This window comes from Odocoileus virginianus, chromosome 2 (assembly GCF_023699985.2).
Source record: "Odocoileus virginianus isolate 20LAN1187 ecotype Illinois chromosome 2, Ovbor_1.2, whole genome shotgun sequence".
Taxonomy (NCBI): domain Eukaryota; kingdom Metazoa; phylum Chordata; class Mammalia; order Artiodactyla; family Cervidae; genus Odocoileus; species Odocoileus virginianus.
The window spans coordinates 28,804,072-28,820,176 of record NC_069675.1 but is presented as its reverse complement, the minus strand read 5'-3'; the positions used below and the strand labels follow the sequence as shown (position 1 = coordinate 28,820,176).

The following is a 16,105-nucleotide window of genomic DNA, read 5'->3' as shown; positions in this document are numbered from 1 at the left end:
CCATGGAGATATCCAGGCAAGAATACTGAAGTAGGTTGCCGTTTCCTACTCCCAAGGGATCTTCTGACCCACGTATAGAAACCATTGTCTCCTGCATTGGCAGGTAGATTGTTTACCACTGAGCCACTTGGGAAACCCCTAGAATTGGAAAGAATTTCCCTAATTGCAGTGTTGCTGGGGTTTTTTCTGGGGGGGGGGGGGGGGGCGTTTAAGTGTTCAATGATGGAACAGTCTAAACAAGAAATGAATGTGTATGAAATAATTAAAAGGATTAAAACAAGGAAGTGAAGTATGAAGTAATAGCCAATATGAAAAACAAGCAGTAAGTCTTGAAAAAGAAAATTAAAATCAATGTTCAGAAATTAAAAATAGTTGTGGAATTTGGCTTTAGTTGGGTTATATAGAGTATTAAACATATTCTTGCTTGGCTGAAAAGGAAAACTATATAGCAATAAATGGTTAAGAAGTAAATCTAAATGTAATGATGGAAAAGTAAAAAGCTTAAAATCAGGATTGGCAAAATGCTAGACTGATACAGAATAAAACAGAAAGTTCCTAGGAAAGAACTATCAGGCAAGAACAGATTTTAAAGGCAAAAGTGCTATTAAGGATGAAGAGAGCTGTTGCATAATGGTGGAAAGGAATAATTCACCAGGAAGAAATAATAATCTTGAAGCTTTATGTCTAAATAATATTATCTCAAAGTATATAAAGGAAAATTTTACATACTATAAATGAACTAGAGGGAAATTTTAGCACATTTCCCTCAGAAGCAGGCAGATAAATCAGACCACTGCTACCACCACCTCCTCCCCACCAAAAAGTAAAGACATAGAATATATGATCACTCAGTTCAGTAGAGTTCAGTTCAGTCACTCAGTCGTGTCCAACTTTTTACATCCCCATGAATCGCAGCATGCCAGGCCTCCCTGTCCGTCACCAATTCCCGGAGTTTACTCAAACATGAGTTTACTCATGTCCATCAAGTCGGTGATGCCATCCAGCCATCTCATCCTCTCTCATCCCCTTCTCCTCCTGCCCCCAATCCCTCTCAGCATCAGGGTCTTTCCAGTGAGTCAGCTCTTCGCATGAGGTGGCCAAAGTATTGGAGTTTCAGCTTCAGCATCAGTCCTTCCAATGCACACCCAGGACTGATTTCCGTTAGGATGGACTGGTTGGATATCCTGGCTGTCCAGGGGACTCTCAAGAGTCTTCTCCAACACCACAGTTCAAAAGCATCAATTTTTTGGTGCTCAGCTTTCTTCACAGTCCAACTCTCACTTCCGTACATGACCACTGGAAAAACCATAGCCTTGACTAGACAGACCTTTGTTGGCAAAGTAATGTCTCTGCTTTTTAATATGCTGTTTAGGTTGGTCATAAGTTTCCTTCCAAGGAGTGTCTTTTAATTTCATGGCCGCAGTCACCATCTGCAGTGATTTTGGAGCCCCAAAAAATAGTCTTTCCCATGAAGTGATGGGACCAGATGCCATGATCTTAATTTTCTGAATGTTGAGCTTTAAGCTGACTTTTTCACTCTCCTTTCACTTTCATGAAGAGGCTTTTCAGTTCCTCTTCACTTTCTGCCATAAGGGTGGTGTCATCTGCATATCTGAGGTTATTGATATTTCTCCCGGCAGTCTGGATTCCAGCTTGTGCTTCTTCTAGTCCAGCGTTTCTCATGATGTAGTCTGCATATAAGTTAAATAAGCAGGGTGACAATATACAGCCTTGACATACTCCTTTTCCTTTTTGGAACCAGTCTGTTGTTCCATGTCCAGTTCTAACTGTTGCTTCCTGACCTGCATACAGGTTTCTCAAGAGGCAGGTCAGATGGTCTGGTATTCCCGTCTCTTTCAGAATTTTCCACAGTTTATTGTGATCCACACAGTCAAAGACTTTGGCATAGTTAATAAAGCAGAAGTAGATGTTTTTCTGGAACTCTCTTGCTTTTTCGATGATCCAGCGTATGTTGGCAATTTGATCTCTGGTTCCTCTGCCTTTTCTAAAACCAGCTTGAACATCTGGAAGTTCACGGTTCACGTATTGCTGGAGCCTGGCTTGGAGAATTTTGAGCATTACTTTACTAGCGTGTGAGATGAGTGTAATTGTGCGGTAGTTTGAGCATTCTTTGGGATTGCCTTTCTTTGGGATTGGAACGAAAACTGACCTTTTCCAGTCCTGTGGCCACTGCTGGGTTTTCCAAATTTGCTGGCATATTGAGTGTAGCACTTTCACAGCACCATCTTTCAGGATTTGAAATAGCTCAACTGGAATTCCATCACCTCCACTAGCTTTGTTCATAGTCATGCTTTCTAAGGCCCACTTGACTTTACTACAGTTAACAAATTTGGTATTTTAGATGTGTTTAACCTCTAGTCTCAAAAAAAAAACAGAACGTAGATGTTCCTTTCAACGACACTTGAAGCATAGAAATTAACTACGTTAACTACAATGGAGTGACTTCACAAATAACCAGGCATGTTACACTGGCTGTATTTTCTGACTCCAGTGTAAGTACATGGAAACGTTATTAGGTTTTCCGAACTTTATTTGAAAGTGTTTTTAATAGAATAATATTTAAATAATAGCTAAAACATTTATTGAACACTTAATGTGAGCCAGGCTTATTACTGAATGTTTTGCATATGTTATTTAAATACTTTTCAGCAGCCCTATGAATTGTAAGATACTGTTACCATCCTTAGTGGGGGCTTCCCTCATAGCTCAGTTGGTAAATCATCTGCCTGCAGTGCAGGAGACCCGGGTTTGATTCCTGGGTCGGGAAGATCCCCTGGAGAAGGAAATGGCAACCCACTCCAATATTCTTGCCTGGAGAATCCCATGGACAGAGGAGCCTGACAGGCTACAGTCCATGGGATCGCAAGAGTTGGACACGACTTAGCGACTAAACCACCACCACTACCATCCTTAGTAGTGAGAATATTTAGGTTTAAAAATGTTTATAGGTCTTGAGCTTCCCCTGCAGGGGCTGTGGGTTAGATCCCTAGTCAGGGAACTAAGATCCCACATGCTGTGTGGGTGGAGCCAAGAAATTAATTAATTTTAAAAGCTTATTTATCTACCCAAGGTCTGCAGTTGGGAAGAAAAACCTCTCTTTTTAAATACATTGTACCACCCTCCCACCTTTTAAAAATATCTTAATTGTAAAATACAGCCAGATAGAGAAGTTCACATTAAATAACTACATAATTTATTGAATTATTGTTAAGGTTGGTATTGTAATATCAATAGATCAAGAAGTAGAACTTTACCAGCCACTGCAGAAGCCTTTTATGTGCCCCATCCTGACCATAACTTCTTTTCTATAATTTTAGTACTGTAGTATACGTTCTTAAACAGTATGCTTTAGTTTTGCTTATTTTCCCCCATTTTTTCCCCCATGGAGTTTATTTGTTGAAAAAACTAGTATAGTTTGATTTTGTCGAGTTTCTGAGAGGTTTGTTCAAGTTGATATTTGATGGTTTTGGCAGAATATTGTAGATGGTGATGTGTTCTTTCATCAGGAGATATATAAATGTCTGGTAATATTTCTTTTTGTGATATTAGAACTATTGATACTCAATGTTTAATTCTATTAACTCTTTATAGAGATTCCAGATTTAATTTTTCTGATTTTATTATTTCTTCATTTATTGCTGGAATGTTTCTCTAAAGAAGCTTCCCCTCACCTAAGACTTGGTTACCTGGTGGTTCAGTTTATATAAAAGAGGAAGAGCTAGTGTTATTTCCTGTTGTATACCAGTTTTTTAAAATGAGGAGTTGCTTTTCACTGGCATCTTTCAAAGCAACCTCCACTCCCCCCCCCCCTTTTTTAATTTATTTATTTATTTTATTTGGAGGATTACAAGATTGTGGTTTTGCCCTTTTTGTGTATCATAAATTCACAAGATTTAAATATATTTCTTTCAGTTCATTTCAGTTATTCTTATTGATGCTCAAATTGTCCCATCTTCAGCCAGTGGGAGCATCTTCAAGTTGGTTTTCTTTCATCAGGGAGTTTATATTTTAGTAAATGTATGTATATATAAGCATATGTATGTGTGCATGCTCTGTTGCTCAGTTGTGTCACCAACTCTTTCTTACCCTGTGGACTGTAACCCATCAGGCTCCTCTGTCTGTAGAATTTTCCAGGCAAGAATACTGGAGCGAGTTGCCATTTCCTTCTCCAGGAGATCCTCCCAACCCAGAGATTGAACCCATGTCTCTTGCATTGGCAGGCAGATTCTTGAACACTGCATCACCTGGGAAGCCCCAATCATGTGTATATGTATTGCCTTAAAACACACACATATACTAAACACATTGTTCTGTATATTTTGGGTTTTACTCTTGATAAACATTTTGATTGTTACCCAGCAGTATTATAAAAAGTACTGCAATGAATATCTTGGTTCTTAACTACTTTGCCCATGTGTGCAAAATCAGTTCCCAGAATGGAATTGTTAAGTAATAATAGCTATTGCCAAATTGCTCTCCTCAGAGCAATTAAGAATTTTTTTGTCTTATGTTTTCCTTTGTTATGTAGTATTAGTATACAATCAAACTTTCTGATCTTTGATAATCTGCTACATTTTAAAAATCTCATTGTAGTTTCTGTTAGTATCTCATTTGTATTTCCTAAATTCTGAATTGTCTGTGTCCTTGGTCCAATTTTCTGTTGAATTGTTAGTCTTTTCCATGTTGATTTGTAGTACTCAGATGTAATAAGAAAATTATCCTTTTGTGACATGTGTTAACAAGTGTGTGTATTAGTGTCTCAGTCATGTCCAACTCTTTGCAATCCCATGAACTGTTGCCCATCAGGCTCCCCTGTGCCTGGAATTCTTCAGGCAAGAATACTGGAGTGGGTTATTTTTCCTAATTGTGTTGTTTCTTTTGACTATCTCTATAGTTTTCATTTCCTAAGCACAATTTTTAAATGTAAACTATTACTCAAATTTATTAGTTCATTTTTAAACAATCTAAACGTAGGAAAGAGTTTAAACAGTACAAAGAAGTTCCCCTCCCTCCACCCTGAACCCTTCAAGAATAAGTTCCCAGCTTTGCCCGGTCACCTCCTAATACTTTAGTGTGTATTTCCTATTCACCTCGATAACCATACTATACCTATTAAAATCAGAAAGTTAATACTGACACATTACTGTCTTTAGATCTCCATTCAGGTTTCACTAATTGAAATATTTCACTCTTGTCCTAAAAACAAACCTTTAAACAAAAGGATCTAGTTCAGAACCACAGGTTTCAATGAGTATACGTATCTTTTCAATGTCCTTCCATCTGGAACAGTTCCTTAGGTTTTTCTTTGACTTTCAACTTTGATAATTTGAAGATTATTCAAAACAAATTAGAACAAATTCAGATTTTTCCTAGTGATTCCTCATAATTCTGATGTTCCCAGTAGACTTAGGTTACATATCTTTGTCAGAAATATCATAGAAGTGATTCTGTGCTCTTTCATGCTGTCAGGTGACACACAGTTTGAGTATGTCCTATGAATGATGTTTACTTCAATCACTTGATTAAGACGGTGTTTGATTGGCATTTCTACTGTAGAGTTATGGTTTTTCCCTTTCTACTTAATCAGTATTTTGTGTGTGTGTGGGGGGGGTACTTTAAACATTTCATTCCTTATCAAACTTTCCATTTATTCCTTTATTTATAGTAGAATGAATTTACAGGTTGTCTATTCAGTAGGCTATAATCCCTTTACTATCATCAGTTTTGATACTTGAGCATAGTTTTGCTAGCTAGTGGGTGAGATCATTTGGGCTGATCTCAGTATTTTTTTTATTTTTAACTGTCATGTGGGCTTTCTCTATTTGTGGCATGGAGGCCTCTCTAGTTGCAGTACATGGGCTTAGTTACCCCCCAAGGCATGTGGGATCTTAGTTCTCTGACCAGGGGAATCTATGTCCCTTGCCTTGAAAAGTGGATTCTCAACCACTGGACCACCAGGGAAGTCCATTCAGTGTTCTTTTGACATGTCCTCATTATTCAGCAGTTTCTTGTTTCTGGCACAAGATATTTCAGGCTCACCTTGTATTTCCCTCAACCTAGAATTATCCATTTCTCCAAGGAGCCCTTTTCCCTTTTATAAAGAAGTAAGAAAGTATTCAGAAGCAAATATCCAAATACTGGTCGCGTTCATTGCTATTGGAGTGACACTGCTTCCAGACTTTGTTACACACGTGTGTAATCCACACATTTCCAAACATTTATACATATGTGTATACGTGCTTACCTATTTCTATATCTATCTTTTTTTTTTTCATTTATTTTTATTAGCTGGAGGCTAATTACTTTACAATATTGTAGTGGTTTTTGCCATACATTGACATGAATCAGCCATGAATTTACGTGTGTTCCCCATCCCGATCCCCCCTCCCGCCTCCCTCCCCATCCCATCCCTCTGGGTCTTCCCAGTGCACCAGCCCTGAGCACTTGTCTCATGCATCCAACCTGGGCTGGTGGTCTTTTTCACCCTTGATGGTATACTTGTTTCAGTGCTATTCTCCCAGAACATCCCACCCTTGCCTTCTCCCACAGAGTCCCAAAGTCTGTTCTGTACATCTGTGTCTCTTTTTCTGTTTTGCATATTGGGTTATCGTTACCATCTTTTTAAATTCCATATATATGCATTAGTATATTGTATTGGTCTTTATCTTTCTGGCTTACTTCACTCTGTATAATGGGCTCCAGTTTCATCCATCTCATTAGAACTGATTCAAATGAATTCTTTTTAATGGCTGAGTAATATTCCATTGTGTATTTGTACCATAGCTTCCTTATCCATTCGTCTGCTGATACCTATTTCTATATCTATCTTTTAAAAACAATGAGTTCACATTGAAAATTCCGGTCCAACAAAGATATTTATATTTTAACTCTCTTCTCAGAAGCCTGGCTTCCATTCTTCTTAATTATTTGATCAGTCCATTGATGTTACCAAGCTTCCAGTTCCACCTTCCCCTCTCCTGTGTCTATAACCTTTTCTGGCACCCTTCCCACACACAAACCTCCTCCTTCTCACCCCTCTTGAGCTCCAGCACTGTATGCCAGACCACCCTCTGCATGGATGCCCTTTCTATCCCAGTTGGTATCTATACTGAATCTACACTATTCCACTTGGTGTTTATAACCTGTACTGAACTGTCCATCTCCATTGACGCACTTCTCACCCTGCTTGCACTCTAACCATGCAGTACTCACTTGTACTCAGTCAGCAAGTGAACATCCTCCTTACCTGTTTTAAAAATGCCTTCCAAGTTCTGTGTCATACCTTTAAAGAATTTACCCACTTTCACATTATAAAAAATAGTTTTGTATTCTTTTTGTGATTTTATTTATTTATATTGTAGGTAAGCATTGTAAATTTTATTTTGAAGTAAGAAATGAAACAGAAATCCAACACTTAAATGGTTATCCAGATGACTAGAATTTTGTATAAAAACTGTATCTCCCCCCCAAAAAAAAAAATGTATTACAAAGTTTTTTATAAATTTACTGAATCCATAGGGCTTTTTCTTAAACATGGGTGTCATTTTCATAATATTTTTGTTTATAACAGATGATGATGTACCTGCAGATATGGTTGCAGAAGAATCCGGTCCTGGTGCACAAAATAGTCCATACCAACTTCGTAGGAAAACTCTTTTGCCAAAAAGAACAGCGTGTCCTACAAAGAGCAGTATGGAGGTAGGTTAAATGTCTGTTTTTGTGTGCATAATGAAAGAATTGTTAGGAAACAAACGGGACTGTTATCATTTTTTAGAAGTAATGATTATGGGTAAAAATATTTTCTTAACTAATTTTCATTTTGTTTTTGAAGGGTGCTTCAACTTCAACTACAGAAAACTTTTTTGGTCATCGTGCAAAACGTGCAAGAGTTTCTGGAAAATCACAAGATCTATCAGGTATTTCTTTTGAGAAAGTTAAGGAATAGGGTAAAATAGTTCTTTTCACTTTGTTTAACAACAAAAAACTAAAGTGTTTATTTACACAGTTGAGATTGAGAAAGCAATTTATTACAGAATAAACTTGAGAACCCTGACCTCCATCTTTGACTGTAATTGTTGTATAAAAATCCTTTTTGTATATTTATTGTAACCAGTTACTGAAATGGTACATACTAGCTAAAAGAAAGAATACTGTTAAGATAAAAAGAAAATAAATGTGTGTCATCTCTGAAAGCAAATACTTATAAAATGATAGTCATCAAAAAATAAAAGCTCTTCATTTAACAAAATGAAAACTGTACTCTTTAAATAATGAGAAAGTCTCTGCTAGCATGATAGATTATGTTCTGTTTGTTAATCTTTTTATAGCAGCACCTGCTGAACAGTATCTTCAGGAGAAACTGCCAGATGAAGTAGTTCTAAAAATCTTCTCATATTTGCTGGAACAGGATCTTTGTAGAGCAGCTTGTGTGTGTAAACGCTTCAGTGAACTTGCTAATGATCCAATTTTATGGTAAGTGAAAATGTATTTCTTAGTATCTTGAGATATATTATTTACTGCCCCAAATGCTAAAGGATGGTAGGAAGGTTGGAGTGTGAGTTGATGGTTACAGTTAAATAGAAGAAAATTAGAATACTTATAAATTCTAGTTCAGTTCAGTCGCTCAGTCATGTCCAACCCTGCGACCCCATGGACTGCAGCACTCCAGGCTTCCCTGTCCATCACCAATTCCTGGAGCCCTCAAATTCATGTCCATTGAGTCGGTGATGCCATCCAACCATCTCATCTTCTGTCGCCCCCTTCTCCCGCCTTTAGTCTTTCCCAGCATCAGGGTCTTTTCCAATGAATCTGTTCTTCCCATCAGGTAACCAAAGTATTGGAGTTTCAGCTTCAGCATCAGTCCTTCCAAAGAATATTCAGGACTGATTTCCTTTAGGATTGACTGGTTGAATCTCGTTGCAGTCCAAGGGATTCTCAAGAGTCTTCTCCAACACCACAGTTCAAAAGCATCAATTCTTTGGCACTCAGCTTTCTTTATAGTCCAACTCTCACATCCATACATGACTCCTGGGAAAGCCATAGCTTTTGACTAGATGGACCTTTGTTGGTAAAGTAATGTCTCTGCTTTTTCATATGCTGTCTAGGTTGGTCATAGCTTTTCTTCCAAGGAGCAAGTGTCTTTTAATTTCATGGCTGCAGTCACCATCTGCAGTGATTTTGGAGCCCCCAAAAATAAAGTCTGTCACTGTTTCCATTGTTTCCCCATCTATTTGCCGTGAGGCATGCCATGATCTTAGTTTCTTCAGTGTTGAGTTTTAAGCCAGTTTTTTCGTTTCTTTCACCCTCATCAGAGTCCTCTTTGCTTTCTGCCATTAAAGTGGTGTCACCTGCATATCTGAGGTTATTGATATTTCTCTCATCAATCTTGATGCCAGCTTGTGCTTCATCCAGCCCAGTATTTTGCATGATATACTCTGTATATAAGTTAAATAAGCAGAGTGGCAGTATACTGCCTTGACGTACTCCTTTCCCGATTTGGAACCAGTCTGTTGTTCCGTGTCCAGTTCTAACTGATGCTTCTTGACCTGCATACAGATTTCTCAGGAGGCAGGTTAGGTGGTCTGCTATTCCCATCTCTTTAAGAATTTTCCAGTTTGTTGTGATCCACACAGTCAGAGGCTTTGGCATAGTCAATAAAGCAGTAGATGTTTTTCTGGAACTGTTGTTTTTTGATGATCCAGCAGGTGTTGGCAATTTGATCTCTGCCTTTTCTAAATCCAGCTCGAACATCTGGAAGTTCACGGTTCTTGTACTGTTGAAGCCTGGCTTGGAAAATTTTGAGCATTACTTTGCTAGCATGTGAGATGAGTGCAATTGTGCTGTAGTTTGAACATTCTTTGGCATTGCCTTTCTTTGGGATTGTAATGAAAACTGACCTTGTCCAGTCCTGTGGCCACTGCTGAGTTTTCCAGATTTGCTGGCATATTGAGTGCAGGACTTTCACAGCATCATCTTTTAGGATTTGAAATAGCTCAACTGGAATTCCATCACCTCCACTAGTCTTGTTTGTAGTGATGATTCCTAAGACCCACTTGACTTTGCATTCCAGGATGTCTGGCTCTAGGTAAGTGATCACACCATCATGGTTATCTGGGTCCTGAAGATCTTTTTTGTATAGTTCTTCTGTGTATGCTTGTCACCTCTTCTTAATATCTTCTGCTTCCGTTAGGTCCATACCATTTCTGTTCTTTATTGTGTCCATCTTTGCATGAAATGTTCCTTTGGTATTTTTAATTTTCATGAACAGATCTCCAGTCTTTCCCATTCTATTGTTTTCCTGTATTCTTTGCACTGATCACTAAGGAAGGCTTTCTTATCTCTCCTTGCTATTTTTTGGAACTCTGCATTCAAATGGATATATCTTTCCTTTGCTCCTTTCCCAGTTACCTGTTTATCACAAATGTTGATTATCAGTCCAGGCAGTGTTTTTAAAACAATAAGAAACAAAGTGAAGTTGTTCAGTTGTGTCTGACCCTTTGTGACTCCATGGACTGTAGCCTATCAGACTCCTCCGTCCATGGATTTTTACAGCAAGAATATTGGGAGTGGGTTTCCATTTCCTTCTCCAGGAGATCTTCCCAACCCAGGGATTGAACCTGGGTCTCTGAGTTCCCGGGTTTGCATTGTAGGCTTTACCATCTGAGCCACCATCTGAGTACTTCCTTTATTTAAAACAATAAAGGAAGTACATTTTCTGCTATTTGTCAGTTAAAAGCTACTGAGTGATTATGGAGAATACTTTTCATTCCATTGCTTTTTAGAAACAGAACTAAGTCTAATTTAAAACAGCTAACAGTTCAGTAAGAATGTAGATTTTGTATATCACTTCTAGATAAAAGTTTGGACAGTTGTATTTTTGAACCATGAAATATGTGTGTCTTTTGACACAGGAATTCCACTTCTGAAAATTTGCTTATGTTATGTTTTCATAATAGCATAGTTAATAGTGGGAGAAAACTAGAAATCAAAGTCTAGCAATAAGGGATTGGACTAAAAGTAAACAGTGTTATGTCTACTTAGAGGGTTTTGATATAGTCATTAACAGTGAACTTTACAGTTTTTAATAATATGGGAATATGCTATGTTATAAAAAATGAAAGCAGAATACAAAAATTTTATGTTATCACAATTGTAATAAATGAAACTCTAGCTAAAAAGACTGGAAAGAAATACAGTAAATTGTTAATAGTTGATATATTAAAAGTAGGTTATCGCTTTCATACTTTTCTGTATTTTTACAGCAGCTATATGTATTACTTCTATGATGCTAAAAATAAGGTACACTTTAAATTTAAGAAAGAAAATTATCTTTGTGTTGGAAAGGAAAAGGGGGGTGTTAAAAGAGCAGAATAAACATTTATTTTGTGTAGAAATTATATAACAGTTAACTATCACTCCACTCCTAAGATTTGATGATTTGAGATCAGACATACGTGAAACATCATTATTTAAAATCATCCTTTTAAGTTATAACTGTATGTGACTTTTATAGTAAGGGTGGTTTTTATTTCCCTTTGACTAAGCAGTCAGATTTTAAAGAATTGACGCATTCTTTTAGGTGGACTACTTTACTTTTTATATCCAGTTACATTATTTTAGCCAAAAATTTTATTTTTACATTTAAAATTCTGCTCTTTCATATTCTTACAAGTTTTTGAGGCCTCAAGTAATTTTTATAGTTGTTTAAAGAATATTTTATGAAGAAATCTTAAGCCCCTTTCCCCCTCCAGGAAACGATTATACATGGAAGTATTCGAGTATACCCGCCCTATGATGCACCCTGAACCTGGCAAATTCTACCAGATTAATCCAGAAGAATATGAACACCCAAATCCATGGAAAGAGAGTTTCCAGCAGTTGGTATGAAGTATAAGTGGAAAATACTGACTTTATATTATATATATTTTAAAGAAAAGTTTTTAAATATATAATGTTTTATTATATTTATATATTTATAAATACAGTTTTATAATAGTTCCTTTTTCAAAATTTAAACTCAAGTATAGGTTTCATGGGAATTTCCTAGTGGTCCAGTGTTTAGGTTTTCACATTTTCACTACTGAGGTCTGGGGTTCAATTCCTGGTCAGGAAATTAAGGTCCCAGAAGCCACGCAGCATGGCCAAAAAAAAAAAGAACTAGGTTTCTCGTCAGTACACGTTTACCAGCCAACAAAGGAGTCATCAGTTCTTTTCACTATTGGCATATTTATTATAATTTAAACAGTAGCAGTAAGTATCAATAACCTGAGAGCAGTTATATTTTCTATGGATCTGTTTCAACTATATTTAAATTATTACTGTTGGGTAGTTAATTTAGAGTGTCACAGAATTCCCTTGGTAGTCCAGTGGTCACATTTAGCTTTATTTTCATATGGTCCTTTATGAATAGTTAACTACCCAGCTAGGGGTGATTCTGTTCCACAGGGGTATTTGGCAGTGTCTGGAGACATTTTTGGTTTTCACAACTGGAGAAGAGACTGCTTCTGATACCTGATGGTTAGAGTCCAGAGATGCTACTAAACATCCTACAATGCACAGAATAAGCCCCTACAACAAAGAATCTGTTACAAACTATCAGTAGTGCTGAGGTTGAAAAACCATGTTCTTACTTACTGGGTATTACTGAGTTATAAACTGTTCCAGGTTTTACATTGCAGTATGCATCAGAACATTAGTTGGACTAACTTTGGACTAACTAATACTTGTTTTTGAAAATTAATTTTAAAAAATTCATGTAGTACTAAACTAATTTATAGTGTTTATACTAGTAGTCAGTTTTTTGTTTTTGTATTTTTGATGTCTTAGTATAAAGGTGCACATGTGAAGCCAGGATTTGCTGAACATTTCTACAGTAACCCTGCAAGATACAAAGGAAGAGAAAACATGTTGGTATGTTTGATTTGTCTTTTTCTAAGATTTAAAATGATGATCTTACAGTTCTATACTGACATGTTTTTGCGGGGGGTTGTTTATTTTAGTACTACGATACAATTGAAGATGCCCTTGGTGGGGTACAAGAAGCTCATTTTGATGGACTTATCTTTGTTCATTCTGGAATATATACTGATGAATGGATATATATTGAATCTCCAATCACCATGATTGGTGCAGGTATTTCAAAATGTGTTGTCATTAGAATTTTAATACTTTATGTGATGGGTTTTTTAAAAATGCTGGTTACTTACAAATGCTGATTACTTAAAATACAGATGAACCTTAATAAAACCTTAATTGTAGGAAAAATTAGAAATGTATATTTTATATGATGGAAATGAAAACTTTAGAGTTCAGAAATTATAAATGTATCTGTTTCTCTTGGTGGGGGGGGGTGGATGTGTATAATTCTTGATGCCAATAGTTTGTCCAACTGCTTTAGTTATTAAGGAGAGAAAAATATTTGTTAGTTTTATTTGAAAATACAGAGGCTAATGTTTTTATTGCTGTGTTTTTAATGAAACAAATGTGCTTTTAAAATACTTTCCATGCTGTTTCAAAGTTGTTTTTATGGTCACGTTTCTAAATATAAATGTAATGTTTGTTGAGCACTGGCCAGTTATTTGAAAATTTATGGGCTCTCTGATTTTTTTAAGGATACAGTAGTACAAGACCATTTTAAAATAGCGAGAAGTTGTAATTACATTTGCATTTACTGCCCTTTCTTCTTCCCTCCCTATTTCCACATCAAAGAAAAGTGAGAGAGAATATAGAAAAATTTTGCCTACTAATTTTCATTATTTTCCAAATCAAGACCAGTACTGAATATAGTTTAAATAAAGAAGTTTCTTTCTTTCTCTCCCTGTTCATCATCCCCTTCTTTCTTCTCTCTGAATGTTGTTTTCTGGTGCTACTGGTAGTGATTTGGTTTCCACAAGAAACCCACATTTTAATATGCCATTGCATTTGGTATTGAATACTATTTGTAGCTGATTCTATTAAGAGTATTATTATACGTGGATTTGAGTTATGGTGATGCTCAAATAATGTCTGTGTTCAGTATGACAAGTTATCTGTCTGATGAAAGAGTATTAGTCCTGCCTACTCAATTCTAATGTTCCTTTAAAATTCCCTCTCTAAAAGAACTGCCCAATTTAAAACTGTAGAAAGGGTTCTATTGAATTATTAGTTTTATGGCAGAGTATTTTTACTGACTAAGAAAGTAATTTTTTGATCTGTCTGATGAAAGTAATATGCTTTAAAATATTTTCTTCATAGCACCTGGAAAAGTAGCAGACAAAGTTATAATTGAAAACACTAGAGACTCAACCTTTGTTTTTATGGAAGGTTCTGAAGATGCTTATGTTGGATACATGACAATAAGGGTAAGAAATTATAAATTTGTAAGTATATATATGGAAATCATTTAAGACTGTGGTTATTTATTTCAAACAAAATTTCTACTTTTCAGTTTAACCCTGATGACAAATCTGCTCAGCACCACAATGCGCACCACTGCCTAGAGATTACAGTGAACTGTAGCCCTATCATCGATCACTGTATCATCCGAAGCACATGCACAGGTCAGTGTTCCCATTGTGTTTTATTATAGGTCAGTCATTGTGTTGCCCAGTAGGATTTTAAATAAATGTTTTTTCTTACAGTTGGCTCTGCAGTATGTGTTAGTGGTCAAGGAGCATGTCCCACTATCAAGCACTGTAACATCAGTGACTGTGAAAATGTTGGACTTTATATAACAGATCATGCACAGGTATTTTTTAATTTTGTGGGGTTTTTTCTTTTCCGTGTTTTTCTTTCCCAACTACACTAATGTTTATTTCTGGTTAATTGTTTTAGGGAATATATGAGGATAATGAAATTTCCAATAATGCTTTAGCTGGGATTTGGGTTAAAAATCATGGAAACCCAATTATTAGACGGAATCATATTCATCATGGACGTGACGTTGGTGTGTTCACATTCGATCATGGCATGGTAAGAACACTTATTCTTAATTAAAAAAAAAAACAACTAATGTCATATCAGTTAAATTTCAAAGAGGTGTCAGCATTTTATCATCACCAAATTGCTGAATTGAAGAGTATAAGTCTAAAAGAAGACTAAAAATTAAAATGAGTATGCAATATCAATTCTGTAAATTCTTGAATCTAACATTCTATACATGTAGAGAAGATGGAGTCCTTAGAGAATTGATGTGATCTTTGAAGAGAGTAAGGTCTAATCCAGTAGTTCTCGAATGTAAGTATGAATAAAAATCACCCAGATACAATAAATCAGAATTCTTCAGGATGGCACCCAGTATATGCATTTTTAGTAAGCACCATAAGAGAGTTTAATGCAGGTTGCTTTTTGTTTGTTTTTTGCCATGCTGCATGGCTTATAGGAGCTTAGTTCTCCAACCTGGGACTGAACCTGGGCCCTCAGCAGTGAGAGCATGGTGTCCTAACCTAACCACTGAACTGCTAGGGGATTCCTAATACCTAGTTTTTGTTGAAGTAATTTTTTAAAATCCTAGGACAGCATTGGCAACATTTTTTGTTAAGCAGTCTGAGATGGGAGAGGAGGTTGTAATGTGGTAACAAACAAGGGTATGATGAAGTTTTATTGCAATTATGTGGTATTAAACAACTTTGGAACATTTAATTGGGACATATAAAAATTGTCTGTTAACAGAGGAAGTTTATTTTCAACTGTTTGTGCCTAAAACCCTAACACATGTTGAACCCTTTTTTTGCCCGCCACTTGTGGCATGTGACATCTTAGTTCCCCTACCAGGTATCAAGCCCTGTACTCCCTCAGTGGAAGTATGGAGTCTTAACCACTGGACCTCCAGAGAAGTCTACTAGACTCTGTTAAAACTGAAGTAGACCAGGAAGGAGTACCCTTTTATTAAATTCTGATTAGATGTAAATAGTTTTATTAATAGACCCCCCAGTTCATTATATTCCTGTGATAACTGTAACCTGAGAAAAACAGTTCACTTAAAACTCATGCTGTATAGTTTGGGCCTGTAAATAAGAAAGCACAGTGGAGATGACCACTTGTCCTTCTCCAGCTAGAATTTTAAAATTGACATTTTTTTGCAAATTGTAGCTCTTTTTTTCCAAGG

General features: G+C 36.4%; 1 protein-coding gene across 2 annotated transcripts in view; it reads left to right on the top strand.

Annotated features, from left to right (window-relative positions):
- FBXO11 (F-box protein 11) overlaps window positions 1-16,105 on the top strand; it is a 109,793-nt gene that overhangs the window by 74,758 nt on the left and 18,930 nt on the right. Inside the window, exons 2-11 of one of the 2 annotated variants that reach the window (XM_020903694.2) lie at window positions 7,592-7,719; window positions 7,853-7,937; window positions 8,352-8,493; window positions 11,772-11,901; window positions 12,847-12,930; window positions 13,020-13,152; window positions 14,254-14,360; window positions 14,447-14,558; window positions 14,640-14,746; window positions 14,833-14,970. In XM_020903694.2, the coding sequence (XP_020759353.2) occupies window positions 7,592-7,719; window positions 7,853-7,937; window positions 8,352-8,493; window positions 11,772-11,901; window positions 12,847-12,930; window positions 13,020-13,152; window positions 14,254-14,360; window positions 14,447-14,558; window positions 14,640-14,746; window positions 14,833-14,970 (1,166 nt within the window). Of the gene's footprint in view, window positions 1-7,591; window positions 7,720-7,852; window positions 7,938-8,348; window positions 8,494-11,771; window positions 11,902-12,846; window positions 12,931-13,019; window positions 13,153-14,253; window positions 14,361-14,446; window positions 14,559-14,639; window positions 14,747-14,832; window positions 14,971-16,105 lie in introns of both variants that reach the window. The other variant, XM_020903693.2, reaches the window with a different exon arrangement.